Here is a 24,701-nt window from a genome sequence, read left to right on the forward strand (position 1 = left end):
GCCCGAGAGCCACAACTACTGAGCCCGCATGCCACAACTACTGAAGCCCACGTGCCTAGAGCCCATGCTCTGCAACAAGAGAAGCCACCGCAATGAGAAGCCCATGCACCGCAATGAAGAGTAGCCCCCACTCGCCGCAACTAGAGGAAGCCCGTGGGCAGCAATGAAGACCCAACGTAGCCAAAATAAATAAATAAATTTATTTATTTAAAAAAGAAAGTGTATTGGGGAAAGGTCAGTAAGTGTCTTGAATTCCATGCTTAAAGATATACAGACTTTACTCTGGAGATAGTAAGTGCCACTTTGAAGCAAGTGCTTGACCTGCTATGACCTTATATTTCAGAATGAGGCATAAATTAGAAGGAGGAGACACAGAAGGCCAGGAGTGCACTAAGGAGGCTTGCAATACCCCGGGAAAGAAATAATTTGGGCCTGAGGAAGAACAGTTGACTGTGGGGCTGGCAGAGGTGGGGATGCTCACAGCCCTTGAAATTCCTTTTCGGAGGAGCCAATGAAATCCATGCATCGTTCTCTCCCATTTTGGTTTCTTCTGCTTCAGATAATGGAACGAGCTCTACTCCACATGGACAACAGCTATAAAATCCCCAATGTCCGGGGCACTGGGCGGCTGTGCAAGACCAACCTGCCCTCCAACACGGCCTTCCGGGGCTTTGGGGGGCCCCAGGCATTGTTCATTGCTGAGCACTGGATGAGTGACGTCGCAGTGACCTGTGGGCTGCCTGCAGAGGAAGTAAGCGGGGAATCTGGGGGCACAAGTCAGAGGGGTTAACCTGCTTTGTATCTTGGACATCTCCCGTGGGGGTAGAGGATGGGCAGGTGCTGGTGAGGGGCGGGAAGCTCAACTTCTAGTTATGCCCCCCTGGTCTCTTGCCACCGACCTGGCCTCAGTGTCTCTCTCCTTGGGAAGGTACGGAGGAAGAATCTGTACAGAGAAGGGGACCTGACACACTTCAACCAGAGGCTTGAGGGTTTCAACTTACCCAGGTGCTGGGATGAATGCCTGAAGAGCTCTCAGTATCACGCCCGGAAGAGTGAGGTTGACAAGTTCAACAAGTAAGCGCCAGGAGGGGAAGAGCCTGACGTTCTGGGGCTCTCTGGGTTTCAGATTCTATAGCCTTCTTGCTGAACTCAGAATAAGAATAATAACTTAATAGGTAACTTAGGAGGCTGCTGTGTTTGCTAACTCATTCACAGCCATCTCTTTAAGATCCTGAAATGGTCTTCAGCCCTGGGGCTCGGGGCTCACAGCGCTCAGCGTCATAGCACATCAGTGTGGTCCATCTTTATACGTTTGTCTGCCTTCTGGGCAGACGATGTTCTAGAGGACACTGGCCTGGGACTAAAAACACCACGTTATGTGCCTGCCTCTGACACTAAGCTATAAATGTGACCTTGGCAGTCACTCCATCTTCTTGGGTCTCAGTTTCATCATCTGTAGAGTGGGGATAATTGTGCTGGCTCTGTCTTTCTGACAGAGTTACTTGGATAACCAAATATACAGCACAAAGAAAGTATTTCCATTATCATCAGCGAGCCACAGCTCCTCCCTGGGGCGAGTAGAGTCCAAGATCACCAGAGCACTCTGGCCCAATCTGAATCCCACTCAAGGCTTTCAAGGGTGGGCCCTGTTTCAGCTCCACTGGAGGATCTAGAACCCAAATTTCCGCTGTTCTCATTTTGTCTACACAATTGAAGCACAACTCAGTTATGACAGAGACTAACTGCGCAATTCCAAGGATGCTTTGTTCCAATTTTACAAAGATATTGACATAAAATATGTTCAATCTGACATGAATATAGTGGAGAAGTTGCTATGAGAATTTTTTTTTTTTCTTCCCTCCAGGGAGAATTGTTGGAAAAAGAGAGGATTGTGCATAATTCCTACCAAATTTGGAATAAGCTTCACAGTTCCTTTTCTGAATCAGGTAATTGCTTTATATAATTTTGTCCATCTCCACTGCACTGGGGCCCCATTTCCCCCTCTGCTTGTAGTGTTGCAAGGGAAAGCCCATTGTCACGGGAACAGAGCTGAACAGAGGAACTCTTTGCTATTTAAATGAAAGTTGAACTTGCACGTACTTATTTGATCTGGGGTCAATGTCTAGTTCTTATCTTCCTGCCTATAGCACTATGGACATCTGTTCTGCCTTTCTGATCCCATTTCTTCATCAGGAGAATCAGGACAAAGACCTACCTCCCTCTTAGGATAGGTGACAGAGAGATATGAAAAAATAAAGTAGTTTTGCAAACTACTGAAAGACTATATAATTAGATCATGAGATTTATATTGCTTTGATTTTTCTGTCTGAGGTTCCTATCCAAATTTCTACTGCTGGTTTTCTTTTTCCTGGGCTCCAGTACTTTTGGTCCCAGGCCTTAAACTGAGTTAGGATTTGCTGAATTTTCTGTTTGGTATCGTTCTCTTCCCTTAGGCAGGAGCCCTGATCCATGTGTACACAGATGGCTCTGTGCTGGTGAGCCACGGGGGCACAGAGATGGGCCAAGGCCTTCACACCAAGATGGTCCAGGTGAGCAGTCTGGAGACCATGGGCATCCGCCCCAGCACTGTGGTGTCTGCGTGAGGGAAGATGCTGTGAAAAAGAGAGCAGTGCCACATACCAGAAGCAGAGGCAGGCCTAGGCTCTGGCTCTAGCCCTGCTGCTCATTTACATGTGACCCTGGGCAAGTCTGCTCCTCCTCTTGGCCTCAGTTTCCCCATCTGTGCAAAGGGTTTGGCCAGGTAATGATTCAGGCCACTTCCATCACCAGCACTCTAGGGCTCTGTGACTGTGTGTAAGGTGTGTGTTATGTGTATTAAGGTAGCTGGCTACCCTCATGCACACGGGACTCCTCCCAGGGGCGCTGAATTAGAGTTGGCATACCTGCTTGGCTTGTGGGTACTGGCCAAACTGGATTTTTTTAAAAGCCAGGGTTAGTTTAAAAAGGCATTGTTCCTCACCATTACATTTATGACTTTTTTTAATCCAACCAAACCACTCCATAAAGTGCTGCTTCAGATTCAGACAGATGTGAGAACATCCGAGTCTCAGTAGAATTATGGTTTACGAAATGATTTTCTTTTCTGTAACAGTGAATCTGAATCCCATCTTGGGGAGAAGGTAGCCAAGCCCTTCCCTAGGGGGTGACGTCCTCTCTGTTCGCAGGTGGCCAGCAGAGCTCTGAAGATCCCCACCTCTAAGATCTATATCAGCGAAACAAGTACTAACACTGTGCCTAACACCTCTCCCACGGCTGCCTCTGTCAGCACCGACATCTACGGACAGGCCGTCTACGTAAGGAGCCTCAGGGGCCGCCGTGCTGAGGGCCAGCCCGAGGCGGGGGGCGTGGAGAGTCCCCGGGCTGGGGGCTGGAATGGCTCCTTGCAGGCTCGTGGCTGTGGCCATGCCTCTGGCTCTCTTCTCCAGGGGACACCAAGCTAAAAGAGGGGCTCAAGAACCACAACCACTTCCATCAAGGCCAGGAAGGATGAACGTGGGAGGGCAAGGGCAGCTGGAGGGAAAGCAGGGGATTCTGGGGGGACACGAGACAATGGAGCGAAATTGAAATTCGATTGTGGGGTCAGCCAGGTCAGACCACGTGCTTTGTCTGATGTCATCAAACAAAGGCGTTTGACGGGAGAAGGCACCTCCTTAGGGATCCCTCAACATCTCCCCCTCTGTCAGCCTCAGGACTGGGTCCGGAAGTGCTCTCCAAGCAAGAGCCAACGGCTTCTACCCTGAGACTCAGACATTCCCAAGAGGGTGGCAAGGCTGTCTGAGAGGCACTCTGGGCACAGCATCGCTTGCAGGTCCTCGGGGTTTTGTTTGGGTCTGGGAATGCAGAGGACTGATGTGTCTGCCATGTGGGGCATGTGTTCTTCAGGAAGCCTGCCAGACCATCCTGCAAAGGCTGGAACCCTTCAAGAGAAAGAATCCCAGTGGCTCCTGGGAAGACTGGGTAAGTCTGAGCTGATTCAAGTCGCTTTTGCAAATTAAAGTGAAGTTAAGAGCAGGGCTTTGTCCCCGACCCTGGGCAGGAATAGGAGATCGGGATCTAGTCACACAGGCAAAGAGAAGTTGAGGTGCTCTGTATACTTTCACAGGACAAGTAAATGCTCAGCCATACTGGGCCCCTCTCTACAATGTTCATAGTTGAGGGAAGTCACTTGAGGAGAATTTTTGATCCAGAATCTTGACAGCCCTGTGGGAACTAGGGGTTCGGCTACCCTGAGCCTCAGAAGACGGGGTGAGTGCTACCTCCGCCTCACTGAGAAGTCTTGGTCCCTTGGGGCTGGTCCCTTGCCCCACTTGTCTGCAGTCTTGATGAGCCTCGTTTTCTCCAAACCTCCATCTCTTGGAGGGCTGCCCCAGGAGCCTTTCCCCTTGCCCAGCTCTGGGGTCCGGAGACTCTATCTGTGAGGGGGCAGGGAAAAAGATACTGCCCACGAGTTTATATCGTCTCTGTGATTTTAAGAGTGACACAACAAGCACTCATGATAAGAATGAGCCCAGTTCTCTGATTTCTGGTTCAGAAGCCTGCATGTCAGAAGCCCTCAGAGGGAGGCTGCAAGGAAGTGTCTCTCAGGTGAGAGACCTCAGCTTCTCCCATGAGCAGAAGTAGCAATGGTGGCCCTGCCTCACCTTCCCCTAATGTTGGAATGAAAGGACTGGATATAACAGTAACACATAAAATGTGACCACACGTGAACCAGCACAGATAGTACAAGTCTCCCTCAATAGAGTCAAAGAAAATAAGCTATTTCTCTCTGACTCACTCACCTTACTATGCCTCATACAACCTGCACTCCCCTGCCCACATTCATAGACACCACATGAATGTGGGTTGATCTTGGTAGTTTGAATTTTAGTATGGATTTGTAAGGCAACGTAATTGTTTTTAATAATGCCTTTCCAATCCGTTGACCTGGGCTTTGTCCTCAACTATTGGCCATGTAGTCGTGTTCCTTATAAGCAGATAACCCCCAAAAGGCCATTATCAGAAGGGTGTGATCAGATGACAGGCATCAAAGCTCTTTAGTGTTTGTACTGTACTGAAAAACAAGCCATCACTGCCACCACTATGATCTATGTATATATTTGATATCATGCACATATAGTAAGGATCCTAGAGAAATTTTTTCTCTAAACCTTAGTTTTCTCATCTGTAAAATGAAGATAATAATCTTCATAAGTGCTGATCTTATAGGATTGCACTGAATATTAAGTAAGACAGTATCTGCAAAGGACTCAGTAGCATTTGGTATATAGTAAAGTGCTTGGTAATTGACAATGATCATGATGCAAACTATATCAGTAACAAATTAAATCTTAGAGCTGTGGATATTGAAAGAAAGAGAGAGAGAGGAAGGAAGGAAGGAAGGAAGGAAGAAAGGAAGGAAGGAAAGGAAGGAAGGAAGGAAGGAAGAAAGGAAGGAAGGAAAGAAGGAAGGAAGGAGGGAGGGAAGGAAGGAAGGAAGGAGGGAGGGAGGGAGGGAAGGAAGGAAGAAAAGGAAGGAAGGAGGGAAGGAAGGAAGGAAGGAAGGAGGGAAGGAAAGGAAGGAAGGAAGGAAGGAAGGAGGGAAGGAGGGAGGGAAGGAAGGAAGGAAGAAAAGGAAGGAAGGAGGGAAGGAAGGAAGGAAGGAAAGGAAAATTTATTATGTAGTTAAAGAGATAGAATGGATGGAGAGATGGATAGCTTTATTAACAGGAAAGTGTAAGTAGGAACACAAGGCTAACATGTTAAGTATCAAATGAGCAGTGTACAGAGCTGCTGTTGTAATGCCCAGATTAGGGAGTAATCACAGGAGAAGTGGATGAAGAGGCAAGCTTGCGCTGGTTGCTGAGGGAAGAAAAGGATTTGGACAGATATAGCAGAGGACCCATGTAAACAAAGGTGCAGACGTGTGGGGACATGAAGGATTGGGAGAGACTTAACACTTGATTTTGGCTGGAGTAGCAATGATGTGTGTGTTACATAAAGCCAGAGAGAAGACTGGGGTCCTGAATGTCAGGCATTTGGTCTATTGCTCTGTAGGCAATGGGGAGACATGGAAAGCTCTAGAGGAGGGGAGTGTCATGGCTAGTGTGGTGTGTTAAGATGACCCCTCTGACTTGGCTGGGCTACACGGCAGGGCGAGGAGGCGACTTGAGGCAGGAAGACCAGTTAAGAGGCTACTGCAGGGCTCCAGGCTTCAGATGGTGAGGACCTAGTGCAGGGGGTACGGTGAGAAGGGGAGGTAAGGTATGCAAGTGAGAATCACTAGGAAAAAGAGTTGATCAGCTTCCAGATGAGGAAGACGAGCTCCTGAAAGCTTAGTGCTGGGCCCACGTTTCTGGAAACCATGGTTCCCCCTTCCTGACGGCCATTTCCTCTGCTCAGGTCATGGCTGCCTACCGGGGTACAGTGAGCTTGTCTGCTACCGGGTTTTACAGGTAAGTAAGGGGCTGGTCTCGCCCATCTTACAGTGTGTTGTCATCTTAACCTCTGCAGAGCCCTCCAGCACTGAACTCTGTCAGCCTATGGTCAGGAGAGAGCAGTTCCACCAAAATGTTTGTCTCTCCAACGGACTCCCACTAGCTTCAATTTAAAGAGGCTCTAAAATACGTGGGCTTACCCAACTATGCGCCAGAAGCACGAGCTGTTATATCGGAAGACCTCTGTTCTAGTTCTGGTCTTAAAGTATACTATTCCACTTGGGGGGATCACTGGTTCTCTCTGAACCTGTCTCCTCATTTATTGACATAGTGGGTCAATTACCAGCCATTCACCCCTCAGCATTCTCCTGCAAGAACCAGAGGCGTCTGGTGTTCCGAGTTACCCGTGTATGTTACTTTGTGCTACGCGTCAGATTTCTCTAAGGAGGCTTTCCTTCAAAAGAATGAGAGGAGGATTTAGAGCACATAGTCCTGTTACAAAATGCGGAATTCAGTGGACTTAAAGTGAGTTTTAGAAAAGAGCACGTATCTTCTGCAACTTTAAAATTCAGTAGCAGAGACCCTGTCCATCTGATTTAGAAGCTGTAAAAAGATATGATCGTATTTACTGTCAGCCATAATGTTTTAGCTTTCCCTGGGAAATTTAACTAGTGCCTTTTCTTTCACAGATCAGTGGATTTGGAAAATAGTTCAGTGTTTGCTTTCAAAGGTCTTGTGTGAATTTATGAATGTATATAATATAAATGTATATATATATACTTTTAGGGCAAAGTAATGTTTTGCCAGTGTTCCTTGGGTTATGTAATATTTGACCTACACAAACACAAACTAATGCAAGTTTTCTCATAAGTTCCTATTTCATTTTTAGAGTTGATAAAACTGGGGTTATATGAGGGAACACCCAGATGAAGATGGTGAGTTCAGAGGTCAAAGAAGGTGATGATCTCCTGGGGGAAGCCTTTTCCCTCAGCCCTGTATCAGTTTTGTTTTCATGCAGATTCTGATCACATCAGCTCACATCATTATTTCTGTGGAGTGAATAGAATAGCACAGATACAGATTGTTATAAGCAGAGGACACACACACACACACACACATTCGTATATGTTGACTCATGCAAAATTGGAATCTTATAAGATATTCAGGATTGAAAAAGAAAAAAATTTATAAAAGAGCATCTGCTTTTATTAGCAACCCTTTGCTCAAATCATTTGTTGAAACTTAGAAGGGATCAGTAGATGAGGAGGAATACCAGGCAAGGTGGCTGCATTAAGAGGCACCCAAGTTGGCACGAGGTACTGATCTTATTACCTTTCACCTCGAGAAAGGTGAGCAGCCCCGTGAGCAGGTGAACTTGTATGAAAAGCTCACAAGCCGGCCCAGAAAGAACCTTTGGTTCTGAGATCTTGAATCCCTATTCAGTAGATCATTTGGAGTGTAGCTTACGTGTCCTTCGTGAGCTCAGGCAGATCTGTCCCCTCCATTTCTACCATGTAGAGGCCAGCATGCTGGGACTCTCCACTGCTCAGCTCTACAAAATGATTCATATAAAGGCCATTGGCAAAATAGAGCAGAGACAAGGGACAAAATGCTCCGGAGTGCCTGGGTTTCATGAACAGGTTCAAAATGTTCAAAACTCATGGACTTTTTTGAAGAACAGCTGAATAAAAAAATAAAACCTTTAGCGTCTCAAGATTTTAGGGGACAAGCTATCTCTGTGTGTATGAGTGGGGGGCATGTTCCTCTTAATACATGTGCAGTATTTTCTCTTTTCTACCCCAGGACACCCAACCTTGGCTACAGCTTTGAGACAAACTCAGGGAATGCTTTCCACTACTTCACCTATGGGGTGGCTTGCTCTGAAGTGGAAGTTGACTGCTTAACAGGGGATCATAAGGTAAGAAGTTTGCAAAACTTCAGTACTAAAGGGAAAAAGAGAAACGTCTGAAATTGCAATACAAAGAGCTGATAGGAATGAACTTTCTGGTTGGGAAAATAATGTGTTTAAATCATGCCTTGGCAAACTTCCTATAAAGGACCAGAGAGTAAATATTTTAGGTTTTCTGGGCCACAGAGACTCTGCCTCAATTATTTCACTCTGTCTTGTAGTGTGAAAACAGACATGGACGTGTGTAAACAGATACTCATGGATGTGTTCCCGTAAAATGTAATTTATGCACACTGAATGTGAATTTCGTATAGTTTTCATGTGTCACAACATATTCTTTTTATTTTTGTCACTCATTTAAAAATGTGAAAACCATTTTTAGCTCACAGGCTGTAGAAAAACAGGGTACAGGCTGGGTTCAGCCTGTGGAATGTAATTTGTGAACCCCTTCCTTACATGATCGACCCAGACACAGACAGGTTCAAAGCCTCAGGAACCTGGGGACCTGCCCTTCCTACTCAGACTCCTGCCTGACTGTGCCTGGAGTGCTCTGCTTGTGAAAGTACTACTCAGGTTGGCACTTAATAACCTAAGGGTCACCAAGACCCCTCTATCATTCCACACATCGCTTTCTTTTCAAACTGCTTTTATTTTGCTCTCTGCACTAGAACCTCCGCACAGACATCGTCATGGATGTTGGCTCCAGTCTGAACCCTGCCATCGACATTGGACAGGTAAGACTCCTGGGGCGTCAGAGTGGTGACAGACTTGGCCACTGATGTGCCCCACCACCTCCTAGGGTCCCCAGCCACAGCATCTTGCCCACTGTCATTTTTAAGCAGGTCTGAGCACGGTACCAAGTGAGTCTCCCTGAGTGGGATTTAGGTAGATGAGAGCCCACCCAACTCTCGGGGCGGAAGACAAATCCACGTGGTTAAACTTGGAAAGGGCACTCATATGTCAGAAAACAAGACGATGGGTGGTGGGAACACTGGGTGTGCACACACTCAAACACGCATACATGCACACACACGTGCACACATGCATAGTCTGAGCGGGAGCATGGGGGAGTGGAGACTGAGTTTGGGATCAGTGTGCAGGTCGTGGGGTCTCAGGTCAGAGGCATCTTCTCCCTCCTCATTCCTCTTCCACCGAGGACAGCTGTTGTACCCTAGGAAGTAAATGCTACCAAGCGCGGGGTGGTGGAGGGTCCTGGGAGCAAAAGACATGGGTTCCAGCAAGAGGAATAAAGGGGTGGCTGGAAGAAAATCACTTTTGGAAAATATGAGAGTATTAAGTAGAGCAGCAGAGCAGAAAAAGACAGAGGGAGGAATCGAGAACTGAGGTATTGAACATCCGGCAGAAAACGTGCATTGTTTCTCAAAACTGGACAGTTACTGCGTATAGAGAAACTTAGTCATAAATCTGTTTATTAACTCCCTGAACAACTGTGGTGAGGAACCCCTGCTACAGGCAGGCGCAGAACTCAGCACGGCAGACACAGATGCTCAGCACCTGGTCTCCCCCAAACACACTTGTTTAGCTACGATGGTGCCACATATCACGATTCTGAGCAGTGAGGCTGGGAGAGCAGACGTGTGGGCCAGCAGAGCATGGCAGTGCCCTTTAAGAGATCTGTAAGCTACAGCAGAGGCGCTCTTCTCCCAGAGGGCAGGCAGGCCTGGGAGTTCAAAAAGCCTCAATTCTACTGTCCAGGAAAGTCCTCCTCTCTTGTGGGGCTACCCCAAAGCGCATGGTCCCACCCAGCACAGAGGAGGGGCGTGGGCCCCTGCGGCACACTCAGCCACCATCAGCCCACGAGCTTGCTTCTCAGCTCGGGGTCGCCATTTCTCCCCTGGCAACGTGGAAGGAACATCTCCATCTGCCCTGTGGCAGGTTCTAATGGGAAATTACGCCTACAGCTGCGTGTCCCTCCTGGAATGGCCGACAAGTTCTGAAACTGATTTCAACGTCAGTGCCTTTGGTCTGCCTACACAGATGCCTGGCAAAGGCCCAGATCAGTTATCCTGGGCTGGGGCGGGAGCCAGGGAAGCAGTGGGGGGCTGTTTTCAGCTTCTTTCCAGGCTCCACTGCAGGTGGGGCTTGGTGCCCGCTGTGGGAAGCAACACCTGTCTTTGGGTGACGGGGGCGGGAAGGCAGGGTAGCCACGGTCTCTGTCTGCCCTGCAGGTGGAAGGGGCATTTGTCCAGGGCCTGGGCCTCTTCACCCTGGAGGAGCTACACTACTCCCCTGAGGGGAACCTGCATACCCGTGGCCCCAGCACCTACAAGATCCCTGCATTTGGCAGTATCCCCACTGAGTTCAGAGTGTCCCTGCTCCGTGACTGTCCCAACAAGAAGGCCATCTATGCATCCAAGGTACTGTTGCCCTGGGTCTGTGCTACCTTCCAGTCTACACTGTGAGAAACCACGGGTAGTGATGAGGGGCTCCAGCCACCCGCCATGTGGGTCTGTGGGGGGCTCATGTGGAAGAGAGAGGAGGACCTGACACGAGTCTTGGTGAGGGCGATGGAGGGGTGGGCAGTCCTGCCTGGGAACATAGGGAACTGGGTCAAGGATGACATCACCTCTGTGTGGTCCAAGCCAGCTCTTGTGGGTACACTCGAGGGATTCCTTAGTTCAGTCCTGTAGGTGGAATCCTGACCTACACCCCCGTCTCAGGTGTGCATCCCCAATGCTTGATCTTAGAGATGATCTCACAGGTCCAGCACCCACGTTGTCTCATGAGAATCAGCCTATTTACCGCACATGGGGCAGCGCCTCTGTGCACACACTTTCACCTCCTTCAGTGTCCACCACTAGACCTTAAGCCTTGATCAGCACGCCTGGATGGTTAAAACCATCCTTTATTTCCTCCATGCTCTGAATAAGTATGAAAAACGGTTGAAGATCAGTCAAGCTGATTGATACAGTTGTTGGTCTAGGAAGGATACAGATAATTACCTGTAACCAGTGAGACACAGCCCTTTGCTCATCTCACGGTTTACTCTACTGTGGGAGGGCCTGGGATACTTTGTGATCCTTGCCATTGGCTCTTACACTTCACTGCACATCAGATCACTGGGCGTTGGAGCTCATGATAAAAATGCGGCTCCACTGGGCTCACCCTTAGAAATTTTGATTCGGTGGGTCTGCGGTACAGCCCTGGAACCTGCGTTTTTAGCAAGTGTCCCTAGTGATTCTGATACAGGCAGTCTGTGACCTATGCTTTGGGGGATAAAACAACCTCTGCTAGAAAATAGTTTAATTCCTATTTGTCATGATGCCTCTATTTCAGCAAATTGTAAGAATAATTATGATGCCTGCAAGTGTTGGTGACAGAGCTGCAGGTGGATTATTCCCCTAGGCTTATTGCTGTGAGGAAAGGGTCAGATTTGTTTTTTGTCTGTAAAATATAGTTACTTAATATAACTTTCAATGGTCCATCGTATTTGCACGGTGTCATCAGAGAAAATCACGTAGTAAGAGTTAAAAGAAATATACCCACAAGGTTGAGTCATTTACTGCACTGATTGTTCTCGGCCTCTGATTAATTTTGACCGTTCCTCCTGTCTTGCTCGATGTAGCCACTAGTGCTGGCTGGGCTCCCCAGCATCCCCAGCCCTCCCGCCTACACTCTGCTCTGTCCACTCAGGCTGTTGGGGAGCCGCCCCTCTTTCTGGGCGCCTCCATCTTCTTCGCCATCAAGGATGCCATCCGCGCAGCTCGGGCTCAGCACACAGATAATAATACGAAGGAGCTTTTCCGGCTAGACAGCCCCGCCACCCCGGAGAAGATCCGTAATGCCTGCGTGGACAAGTTCACCACCCTGGTATGATGCCCCCTCAGTCTGGGGAGGCGGGGCATAGGCTGGGGAAGGTTCTGTTGCAGAGAGAGGGGTGAGACAGTAGGCTCTCTCTCAACTGGGAAGCCTTGGGTCCACGCCCGCCCTCTGCTATGCAGTTGAGGTACCTCCTCCAACCTGCAGGAAAATAACAAGAAACCCCTTAAAGCTGCAGCTTGCAGCTAGGCCTCCTGAGAGGAAGGAGGGCTGTTTGATGCACATTTATCACCCACAGATTTCATTATTTTCCATAACGATGAGGGTGATGGATAAAACTCCAGAAGAGCCTAATCTTTTGTGTCCATCACTGGCATTTTTGAGACCCTTCTTTGTTAAACACACTGTGTGAGGTACTAAGGAAACGGAGAGAAAAAGAAGAATTAATGAATGAATGAGATGGACCACATATGTTCTGTGATTACCTTGTGCCGTGCTGATACTGGGGACACATAAGTGCCCTTGAAGAATTTGCAGCCTTTTAGGAAGCCAGATGATTGCACTACGTGGTGATCGGTCACTACCTTGGAGGCGTGTGTAGCCGTGAACTCCACGGTCGCTGGAATCATTTTGGGGGAGCCCCTATGTGATACTTGTGGAGACAATGCCTGGCAAAAGGAGACTGTGCCAGGACAGTTTCATCCACTGTTGCATGAAGCAGCCCAGTCTCTGAGTTGGGCTGAAGTGGGCCCTGCACACACAGGACTCTCCAGTTGACTTTGCGGCCTCTATTGAGTTAGCAGAACTGGATTCTTCCTGATACCCAAGTTGGATTTCCTCTTGGATATTTGATAGGAAATTTGATAGGCCTTTTGGGTTTCAAGATGAAGTGGGTACTCATGAACCCAGAGTTCCTGGGATGGGAAGGGTATAGGAGAAGCCCTGGGGACAGGCAAATCCGCCATCCGTACTGAGGGTGAGGAAGGCAGATGGGTCCCCAGGCAGGCTGCCCTTTAGGTTTTCCAGTAGATTTAGCGTCAGGGTGAGGACCACACAGCCCATGTGCAGGGCTCCCAGGCAGTGAGATGCCCACACCTGTGCAGCAACCTTCCCATAGCCCAGAACCTTCCCACCGTGGCCCCAGTGCTGACAGTTACCCAAACCCCATTCTCAGAGGGCAGAGGTGCTGCATGGCTCCCAGTAAGCGCACACAGATTGCAAAGTTAGCTCCTTGTAAATAATCTGATGCAGAACTCAATGATTTGATAAGCCCCTCCTCTGAGGCCCTAGACCTAAAGCAAAGTTTCTAACTTAAGCCCCTTTGTGATGCTACAACACCCAGGTGATTTTAAATTCCTGCAGTGGATTTGCATGAGCAGCTGATCCATGAGCCAAGTGTGCTTTTGAAGGACTGTGTCACGTGACAAAGGACCACTTCTCTATTTGGTCATCCCTGGATCTCCAGAGCCTGCCACAGTGCTTACCACATGGAACATGCTTAATAAAAATAAACGAATGACTAGGAAATTAAGGGGTCCTGCCCTGGGGGCACTCCCAACAGCTGGGACTGCAGAGTGGTGTCTGGTCTTGGAATGGTGGTTGGCACTGGTGTCCTGAACTATGTGAAGACCCTGCAATAAGTTCTCTGTTGTTCCCTCCTAGTGTGTCACTGATGTACCAGAAAATTGTAAACCCTGGTCTGTGAAGGTCTGAAGAGAAAAGCCCCGTTGGAGTCTTCTTATCCTACACTGGGGATTCCATGGAAGATGGAACTTGCCCTGCAGAACATGAATTTATAAAAGTTGCAGGATGACAACGGTGTGATTCATCAGGATGGTGTTTGGAAGAACATTGAATGCATTGGAAGATTTTGATCAAAAATATGATTTATAAACACAATGATAAGCAAATTCAGAAATGTTAGGCCCAAGTGGCTAACAGGCAATTAGCATCATTTCATGTCTGTTGTAATCATGTATTTGAAATAGATTTAGGAAGTGTCTGTGCTGTGCCCTAACTCACTGGACAGCCTGTATAACCTCAAGTGTTGACAGCATCTGTTCTTCAAAGAGGATTTCCACAAACCTCCAGAAGCGTAAACCAAAGCAACTCTAAATCTGCGAGCCTTCCTCAGAAAGCTTTTCCTTCAAACCAATGAGCGCCATGTTACAACCTCATATCCACACTCAGAGTTGCAATGGGACAGTGGGGTGAGATTCAAACCTCTAAGCACTTCACTGGAGAGAATAAAGAATGACACAAATTCAAGGTTAATTGGATTTAATCTTCTTAAGCTGCATAAAGTAAGATTATTATATAACACCAAAAGCCATCAAACCCAGTTATTGAGGACCTACAATGCATTAGCTTCTTCCTCTTCTCCTTTGTGCATTAAAAAAAGATCAGGTCTAAAAACCTTCAACTGAAGCCGGTAGTTCCCATCTACTCGAATCAAGATAGGCCAGAGAAAAAACAGTCAAGGAGCCTGGGTTCTCATCCCAGCCATGTGTCTAATTATCTTTGTGACCTTAGGCTGTCACTTCCCTTTTCTGTGCTTCATTTTACTGCAAAATGAAAGGATTGGACTGGAATAATCTCTTAAGGTCTTCTCTGGATCTAAACGTCTATAAATATATGACCTAAAAACTCCAGTTACATAAGGGAACTGCAGCGCTCAGAGGCTTGGTTCCCTTACTGTGATGTGCTATCTGGGCTTCATGAACTTGACTTAAATCCCCCCAAGTGTCTGAGGTTGGAAAAGAGAATAGGAGAAAGGCAAGCATCCCCTCTGCTTGTTCTGACGGGTGATTTCATCACTACCTGGTGCTAGGTGGACAGTGTGACCTTGTCATGTGCCTTCACTGTATAAAATATCCAGCATTCTGCTGGATGGGATCCACGGTTCTGGACACAGGAGAGGGATAGTGTAAACCACGCAGCTGAGCCCGGTGCTTGATGTCACCAATAAATGAAACCGTCAGCTGGTTGGCATGTGAGAAATGCTTCTTCATCATCATAATCACACCAGATGCTGACATCTGCCATATATTAGCCAACCTTCACTGCCAGAGAATGCACACACCAAACACTCACATCTCCACACACACACACACACACACACACACACACTTTCTTACAAAATTCCTTTCTTCAGAATATTCTAGACTTATACAGCATGATTAAAACTGAAGAGCTTTAGAAATAAAACCGGTATTTGCACTGAGATCCACACAGGTCCGTTTCATTGATTTTCTGGAATGTTCTAGGACATGGCCTGAAACTGAGATGTGTCTGTCAGCTGTTAGTAGTCTATCAGGGCTGAACAATGACTGAATTCCCTCTGAGCTTAGGAACAGAGGCAAGGCAGGGTGGTCGTGAAAATCAAACAGGCAAGTGCTTTGTGAGCTGTAAGTCACCGTGCTATTCCGAGGTGTTGCCTTCCTCAGACACCTGGCCTTGCCTTGTTGTCTTATCTGTAAACTGCTTCAACTCTGTAAAGTGAGGGTCCTTGGGCTTGGTGTTGCACAGGGGATGCCAGCATTGACTGCAGTATCTCACTGCAACCTGCAGAGGGCAGTGGAAGACTGGACATGAGACCATAGTCTCCAGCTGGCCCAGCAGCATTGCGTCTGCTGCAGGTTAGTTACCGGGGAGCTGATTTTACTGCCTCAGGATAGACCAGGTGTCTTCAAAGGTCTCTTCAAGAGCCGGATTTGAAGCTGATTTAGGGTTTCACACTGAAAAAGTCTCCTCAAAGGAGCTCTCAGAAGACATGGGTCAGCTGTGGGGGTCTGAACTCCTGGTGAATGGCTGGCAGGGGAAGGCAGGTCTTACTTTCTCAGCATCTCCAACTTGCCAGGTGCCAATTTTCATGTTTTACATACGGGGTCTCATTTAATCATCCCAGTGGCCTTAAGAGGTAGTACTTTAATGTCTGTAATGACATGAAGGAGAAACCCTACCCACAGCCGTGCAGTAAACGGGCGTTTACTCCTGGAAAACAAGCCGCGACTGAGCCATGCAGGCAGGGAAACCTGGCGTATACCGGGAGTCCATCTGCCTGTCAGAGTGGACCCATGCTACTCAGGCTCCCAGAGGTTGGAGGAGGCCCCTGATTGCCTATCTGTTCGCCTGTGTGCAGGTTAGGATTCTCACAGGGGCACGGCCAAGCCGTGGACTGTGGTCAGAAGGCAGTGATGAACTTCAACCTACTGCAGCTAAAAGGTGGCTGGGGAGCCAGGACGGGGAGGACAGGATGGATGGAGGTCGTAGGAGGAACCGTGGGCAAGGGATAAGGACAGAAATAGTCCTAGCTGATTGATTTACGACTGGGAACATCCCCGGGCCCACGGTATTTTTATCTTTAGCGGAGGGGGAGCCTGGAAACCATTCCCTTTGCTGCCTATTTTAGATCCTGGGACAAGGCTGTTCGGAACATGCAGCTTCCTTGACCTGCTGAGGCTTGACGTCGCCCTGGGGCCCCCCAGGCCCAGGGACCTGTCCTTTTGTTTTGTCTCTATCCTGGACTGGGGGAGTACATGCCCCCAAGGCAGGAGACAGATCCTGTGACAATCTCATCACCTGAAACAAAGCAGCCCACCGATGGGAATGGAAATGTCAGGAACCGCCCAAAGGGTTTTTTGGCATCACCTCTGTCCTTGAACTGGCCTGGCCCTGACCTTGTCCAATCTTCTAGACCGACTCAGCATCCTAGAACTGGAAAGAACTTGGGAACCATCAAACTCAAACTTTTTGTTTAACAGCCAAGAATCGTAAGCCCAGAGAGGGTAACTGACTTGTCTACTGTCCCACAGCACTTTAGTGGGAGAGACAGGCTTATGACAAGGCTGCCTGACTCCTGGTCCAGATGCTTTAAACTAAATCATACATCCAGTAGTCAAGCGAGCCTTCTCTTAGGCAACCTTTGGGTCAAATTGTGGGGAAAATGGTAGAATTCTAGTCACGTGGGGTGGGAAGAAAATATGGACAGCTTGGAGCCCAAGACAAACACTGTGCCCTACTGTCACCTGTGCTCTAGGACAGGGTGCTGCAATTGGAATCCTTCTGAAGCTCCACAGGTGGGAACAAAACAGTAAGTGCAAAACATCCCCTTGTTCCAAAATGATGGGCTAAGTCATCTATGCGAGACTTGCAGAGGGGCTTGGCTGGAAACGGACTTTGCTGCCTTTAGCTCATTACCTACCTCAGGGAATAAAGAAATGAAATACAGAGTTTGAGATATTGGAGAGAGAGTATGTCTTTGAAGACAGCAAGATGTATATCCTCCCTGTTAAAGAGAAAAGGAGGGAGGGAGGAAGGGATGGACGGAGAGAGAGAGAGAGAGAGAGAGAGAGACTGTGTATGGGGCAGCGTTTTCCCCCACCAGGTCAGGGGAAGGGGAGCTTCAAGGGTCCACTCAGAGACCCACATCCTGAGAGCTTCTTGAGCGGCTGTGGTTGGATCAGCCTGAGGCAGCAGAGCAGCAAGAGGAAGTGGGTGAGAGCGAGTTACCCATCCTCCAGTGTCAGGGCAAGGATAACAGTGTGGCCACACTGGAGGAAGCCACCCAGGAGGACTGCCCGGAGGGGGTGATGTAATCCCAACAGAGGGAGAGACCATTTTGTGCCTAGGGATCAAACTAGCCTCCGGTTAGCTTGCTCCAGGGTGGCCCACTGGAGCACCCTTCCGAGTGCCCTACTGTGCCTTTGTGATGGCCTGAGCCTGAGACCTGAGATTTCTCACTCAGAAGTCTTTCCTGAGAATGAGCCCTGAATGTTGGGGGAGGGGGCTTAAGAACAGCAGTGCCCAGGCTGCTCCCACTGTTCTGATGCACTCAGAACACCAGCCGTAGAAGCACAGAGCGCGTTTCTGAGAGTCTGGGCAGCATGTGGCTTGCTGCCTTTTCCTCCTGCCTGCCCATCTCCATCACATCCTAGCGGGGCTGGAGACCAGGGCCCTTCCTCCGTGCAGCCCATTGTCCTCAGCCATCAACAGCGTTGAACTGACCCATGCATGTGCCCTGTGTTCTTCCTCCCATGAGATGTGTATTTCCTGGGGTCCTCCTGTCCATGTGATGTACTGGAGGGAGGCTGCCTTTCCTTGCTTCCCACCAAGGCTGGAGTGAACACCTGCCCTGGGCAGTGGCACCAGCATGCCTCAGGCAGTGCTTGGCTATTTAGGAACTGAGTGTGGGTGTGCCAAGCCCCTCTGCTTCTCCTCTTCTTCCTCTCTCTTGGGCAAGTCACTTAGTCACTCTGAACCTCAGTGTTTTCATCTGTAGAATCGGCTTGAATAATCATACCAACCCTGCAAGAAAATTTTATTTCTAAATGGACATGCATGAGGTATCCACCGCAGCATGGGGAATTGTCCTTCCTGCAAAAAAATTATAAATGGAGATACTCGACTTTGGTACTTGCTTCTAGTCCTTTATCAGACCCACATAATTATTTTGTACTATAGTTTCTTAAAGCATTTCTAGGTACTGAAACAATTATACACAGAAGTGGAACATCTTGTCTATTACTCATGTTTTGAGTGTTGTGTTTATAACCAGATACACTTTGAATTTGTTTGTTTCCCTGTGGAGGGTCTGTTTTTCCTTTAAGAACTTTTTTCTTAAATAAATTCAATTACAATGTATACCAAATATAAGTAATATGGAGAAAAATAAAAGACACATATATACTTCCCACCCAGTTCTAAAAATGTTTGTTTGCCCATATTTGTTTCTCATGCTTAAAAATGAATAAGTACAGCTGAAGCCTTCCATTTCATTCCACCCCCGCCCTCAGACTTGCCTCTCTGCCTTAAGGTAGTCAATATTCTAAGGTTGGTGTATATCCTCCCCCTTCACGTTTTTATATTACATGTATATTCATTCACAGGCAACGCACAGTAGTTGTGCATGAATGTGTTTCAAAAGTCATACCCATCAACCACCAGAATGACTAAAATTAAAAAGACTAAAAATTCAAGTGTGAATAAGATGCAGAGTAACTGGAACTCTCACACACAGCTAGGAAAGTAAATTGGTAAAACCCTTGGGGAGAACTACTGAGAGTCTCTACTTAAAGCTGAAAGTCTGCATACCCCCTGACCCAGGAATTGCTGAGCTTATACCTAAGAGAAATGCATGCACATATGCACCAAAAAAAAAGTCCAAGACTGATCATAGGAGCACTGCTTGTAATACCTCCAAACTAAAAACATCCCAAATGTAGATCACCAATGAAAAGCATAAATTATCGTGGCACGTTCCTACAATGGAATCCTAGCATAGCAAAGAGAATGAATAAACTATAGCTACATGCTTCAACAGGATGCGTCCCCCAAACATAATATGGAATTAAAGAAGCCAGACAGGAAACAAATACACACTTTGTATGTATATGATCCCATGTATATAAATTTCAAAAATAGGCAAAACCAATCTATAGGATTAGAGGTTACGAGAGTAGTTACCTTTGGACAGGGGTAGTAACTATAGTAGAGCAAGGTGGAGGAGACATCTTCTGGGATATTTGTTAACGTTCTATTTCTTAACCTGGGTGTTGGTTACAAGGGTGTGCCGCTTGGTGAAAATTCATTGAATGGTTCATTATGATGTGTATATTTTTATGTATGTATATTGCTCTTCAATAAAATTTCCTTTGAAAAAAAACCCACATCCATGATATCATATGGTGAAATCCTTCTGCAACTTGCTTTTCCACTCAACCTTACGCTTTTAATATGTATTCATTTGATCTAGTTCAGCCATTTATCTGTTATGTAGTGTTTTATTATATGTATATGCCAAATTTTATTTTTTCTTCCTCATACTAGTGGATGTTCATGCTGTTTCCAATCTTTCACTGCTACAAACAACACTGTGGGAAACATCCTCGAACATACCTCCTTCTGCAACGGGTGAGAATTTTCCTCCACGGCCCATACTCCAAATTGTCATTTCTGGGTATGTCTACTTTGTTCTTTTATTTCTGACTCGTTCATGTTATGTTTTAGTTGAGTCTCTTATAAATAGTATATAAGATGAGGGTGTGTGTGTGTGTTTAAATGTAATTTGAGAATCTTTCTAACTGGCAAAATAAGGTATTTACAGCAATTGTGATTAATAATGTGTTTTGATTTATTTCTGTCATTTCGTTTGGTGTTTCTCTACTGACCATGTTTACTCTCTTTTGCCCATTGTCTTCCACTGGCTTAATCAAGCTATTTCTTTCCTTCCTGCCCTGCTCTCTCTACTAGTTTTTTGTTCTACAATCTATTTCTACTCTTTTAGAGATAATCTTTAAATTTTTAACATGCACACTGTATTTAGAAAAGCCTATGTTTAATTAAATATATATGCTGCCACAAAACAGGTTAAGAACCTTAAAATGCGTGAACTCTGATCATGCCCCCTCTTCCTCCATCTCTGTAACTGAGTAGTTTCACCTTGTTCTAACACTTTCTTTAGTCATTGTTGTGTTATCCTTGAAAAGGTTAGTTGTATTCATATGTTTACCTTTGTTTTCTCATCATTGCTTTTATATCCCACTCTTCCTTCTGGGTTCAATTTCCTTCATTAAGAGACACATCTTTTAGTAGTTTTTCAGTCAGAGTTTTTGAACGGTAAACTCGGTCTTTTTTGTAAAAATGTCTTTATTTTGCCCTCATCCTCAAATCATGATTTAGTTGGGTATTGAATTCTAGTAAGCAGCTCTTTTCTCTCAGTCCTTGCCATATATTTTTCTGATGTCAGTCAAATTGTCATTCTTTTGCAGGTAATACATCTCTCACTGGCTGCTTTTCTTCTGTTAAGGTATTTTAAGATATTCCATTATCTAGGTATGTCTTAACTGTTTATTATGCTTGGGATTTTCTCTGCTTCTTCATTCCCATGTCAACATCAAAGGATATTGGTGGGGATCTACTCTGCTCGGTCCCTCAGGGACCAAATGTAACAGAGGCTCCATCGTCTGGTAGTTGCATCAACGGGACTGTGAAGTCTCTTTGGAGCTCTTGCTGACTTCAAGCTCCCTCTTCTTTTTGGAACGTGGGGGTGTCCCTTTCTTTTTATTTTGAGCTCAGCTGGGTGTTATGTTACATTTTCTTCTACATTTCTATCCATTTGAAGCAGAAGAAGAACATTCATTTAATTAAAACTTCATGTTGCCAAGAAGTTGAATCTTTTAAGAGGTTATATTCTAAAACACTTTAGATAACTTTCAGTCCTATTTATTTTGCATATGAATTTACATCTCAGAGCCAACTGCCGGAGCATAATTCCAAGCATCCCCATATCCATATATCCTTCTGTTGCCCATTCTAATTTTCCTTATGCTGTCAGTATCCATCATCAATCAGCTATTCCTTTCTATATTTACAAATATTTCTAGGGTCCATTTTCAATTCCTAATTGCCACAGTAATTCATCTTATTAAAACAATAACCATCCGTACAGGCTGTGAAACATACTTCCAAGAAAAATTTAGCACTGACTACACATGAGGTGCTGTGCCCTGGAAGGAAAATGAAGATGAATAAGCCTCAGATGCTGCCCCGAGTAGCACATCATCTAGTAGGATAAATATGACATGTACATAAATAACCCTACTTATATAACCCAGGTGGACCATGGTAATGGCTGAAGAGGCTCAGGGGCAGAATGCTTTGAGACTTCAGAGGGGACACACGGATAGATGGATAAACTGGAGAAGGCTTCATGGAAGTGGCATTTGTACTGAATGATGGTGCTGAAGGATGGTGTGTTAATTTTCTATTGCTGCCACAACAAATTACCACAAATTTAGTGCATTAAAACTACACCTTGTAATGTACAGCATGGTGACTATAGTTAATAATACTGTACTACATATTTGAAAGTTGCCAGGAGAGTTATTATCCCACAGTTCTGTAGGTCAGATATGTGGGTACCATGCGGCTCTGCTGGCTCCTTTGCTTAGAGTTTCACAAGGTCAAAATCAAGGTGTTGGCAGGGCTGCATTCCTTTCTGAAGACTCTGCAGAGGAATCTGCTTCCAAGCTCATTCAAGTTGCTGGCCGGATTCACTTCCTTTTGGTGGTAGGACTGAGGTCCTGATTCCTTACTGGCTGTCAGCTGGGGCCTGTCTTTGCTCCTAAGGGGACATTCACGTTCCTCCTCATGCTTTCCATATGCCACACCCCTGACCCCAGCAGTGAGGGCGAATCCTCTCATGCTTTGAATATCTGTGATTTCTTCTTCTTGTCTCTTCTGACCCCAGCTGGGGAAATTGATTAGATTGGGCCCCACCTGGGTAATCAACCTATTTTCAGGTCTGTAACCTAATTTACATCTGCGAAGTTCCTTTTGCCTTGCAAGGTAAGGTATTTACAGGATCCAGGGATTAAGGGATGGACTTCTTTGGGGAGCCATTATCCTGCCTACCTTTGATGGGTAGAATTTACATAGGCTGAGCCTGGCCAGAGGGCTCTTCAGGCAGAGGAAATGGAAAGAATGAACTTTGGAGACAGGAGACCTGCTGCAAGGAGCAGTGAGAACAGCCAGCCTTCCTCTCCGGGTGTCCCCCTAAGGAGCAAAGACAGGCTCCCAGCTGACATGTCTATTAATATTCTTCCTCCATGTTATTTTTAATGGATACATAGTTTCCTATTGTATGGATGGCACCGTGGTTTATTTAATGAATCCCCCCGATGTTGACATTTGGCTTGTTCCCAAGTGGTTTTACCATCATAAACAATGCTGAGATGAGGATAACAAAGGTTGTTTTTATGGACACAGCGGACAGGATGTGCTCAGACGCTCAGCAGGAATGCAGAGGGGAGCCTGGGTGCAGTCACAGCTGCTGGGGTGAATGCCTTCTTGCCCGTGTCCTCAGCGGGGCCTCTTGGCTGTTCCCATGTGTGTCTTGTTTTGCAGTTAACTTGATCCAACTGCACCCAGGGCTCCAGTTGGGACCCTGGAGCTGCGGCGTGAGGAGGGGGTGTCGGAGCAGCGGTTGAGCGCTGCCGCAGACAGTGGGCGCTCAGGGTGCAAAGGCAGTAAAAAGGAGTGACGGTAGCTGTGTGCAGTGCAGGGCTGGTTAAATGACTGCCCGCAGCCGGCTGACCCTGCCCTTTATACTGCCACATGGAAAACCAACCTGATTACAATAAGCTATCATTCTAAAGCAAATTTTGGAGGGATTATTTATATATATACACACACGTCTGCTTTAGCTTTAAGATTACTCACATATGGGGCTTCCCTGGTGACGCAGTGGTTGAGAGTCCGCCTGCCGATGCAGGGGACACGGGTTCGTTCCCCGGTCTGGGAGGACCCCACGCGCGGCGGAGCGGCTGGGCCCGTGAGCCATGGCCGCTGAGCCTGTGCGTCCGGAGCCTGTTGTCCACAACGGGAGAGGCTGCAGCGGTGACAGGCCCGCGTACCAAAAAAAAAAAAAATTACTCATATTTTAACAACAAACTACATGTCTTAAAGTCTAGTTATTGGGAATGTTCAGGCCCCACATGTGTCGGTATCATTCTGCACCCCTATGTACTATAGGGCTCACCGTATAATCCATAATAAACTAAATCAACAATGACAAACCCACAGTAAGTTATCACTAAAGACCAAGAAGAGCAGCCGTTCAAAATCATGACCAACTCAAGACAGTGATGGGCCTCTGACTACAGTGAGTCCTCCTAAAAACATCTTCGGGCACTTCAGTGTCTTTGTGGACATGTGCCCCGTGGAAGTCCACAGAATGGCCACATGCTGCGTGGCTGCCTTCCAACCGGGGAGAACAGTGAGTTGGGGTCCACTGTAAACCCGACTAAATTTTTAATGTGAGTTTATAGATCCCAAATAATAGTAGTAATTCACTTGATAACTCACTTGGTAGGTATTTGGTAAATAATCTTTTGATATAGAAATAAAATTTTATACAAATTAAAGGGAGGATCAGTGAGGGACTTACCAGAAGAATCTTCCCAGTGCTTGAGGGAGTAAATATTATACACTGAGAAGCCTTAATCTAGAGCAACAGAATCACCTGAGCTGGTTACTGAAAATGCAGCTTCCAGGGCTCCCCCACAGAGATTCTGGTTAAATGGGTCTGGAGTGGGAGCCCAGGAATCTGCATTTTAAACAAGCAGGGAATACTGATATAGGTGGTTCACAGACGCAAACTGATCAAAAACACCTAGAAAAAGAGTGGGCCCACTCTGGGCCAGATGCCTGCGTACCTGCTATTCTGAGAGAATTTCCAGGGCTGGAGTCTGCCTTTATGAGTTGGGGGTGGGCAGGTGGGTCAGGCTGGTTTATACAGCCAGAGACAGGGAGGGCAGTGAGGAAGGGCCCAAGCAAGGTGAGCTCTCTATGTTGGAGAAATCTTCTGGTTTGATCCTTGAGTTGTGGCAGCTGAGAGAAAACTAAAGTCCTCTTAGAGGGAATGGGACCAAGCAATGAGAGACTCAGAAGCCAAGGCTGGAGGTCCAATGTGAGAGGGAGAAGACCTCACAGAAGGAAGGACATAGGGGAAGTGATAAAGGAAAAGGAATGTACATCCACACAGCACTGTGGACCAAGGGCTTTACCTATCTATCTTA

General features: G+C 46.8%; 1 protein-coding gene across 5 annotated transcripts in view; it reads left to right on the forward strand.

The window, feature by feature from the left end:
* The window catches only part of XDH (xanthine dehydrogenase), a 71,298-nt gene extending 46,928 nt beyond the window's left edge, over positions 1-24,370 (forward strand). For 2 of the 5 annotated variants that reach the window (XM_022574138.3, XM_022574137.3), the window contains exons 25-36: positions 560-751; positions 929-1,074; positions 1,865-1,946; positions 2,454-2,549; positions 3,186-3,314; positions 3,904-3,978; positions 6,400-6,452; positions 8,238-8,352; positions 9,012-9,077; positions 10,533-10,721; positions 11,998-12,174; positions 13,786-24,370. In XM_022574138.3, coding sequence (XP_022429846.1) covers positions 560-751; positions 929-1,074; positions 1,865-1,946; positions 2,454-2,549; positions 3,186-3,314; positions 3,904-3,978; positions 6,400-6,452; positions 8,238-8,352; positions 9,012-9,077; positions 10,533-10,721; positions 11,998-12,174; positions 13,786-13,836 — 1,371 coding nt within the window. In that variant the 3' untranslated portion in view covers positions 13,837-24,370. Of the gene's footprint in view, positions 1-559; positions 752-928; positions 1,075-1,864; positions 1,947-2,453; positions 2,550-3,185; positions 3,315-3,903; positions 3,979-6,399; positions 6,453-8,237; positions 8,353-8,812; positions 8,917-9,011; positions 9,078-10,532; positions 10,722-11,929; positions 12,181-13,785 lie in introns of those variants that run through there. The other 3 variants (XR_016395480.1, XM_089923297.1, XM_089923296.1) reach the window with 3 other exon arrangements.
* Positions 24,371-24,701: the final 331 nt, after the last annotated feature.

The sequence above is a fragment of the Delphinapterus leucas genome, chromosome 13 (genome assembly GCF_059928025.1).
Source record: "Delphinapterus leucas isolate spDelLeu-1000000601 "Yukka" chromosome 13, BTC_Dleu_Yukka2, whole genome shotgun sequence".
Taxonomy (NCBI): Eukaryota; Metazoa; Chordata; class Mammalia; order Artiodactyla; family Monodontidae; genus Delphinapterus; species Delphinapterus leucas.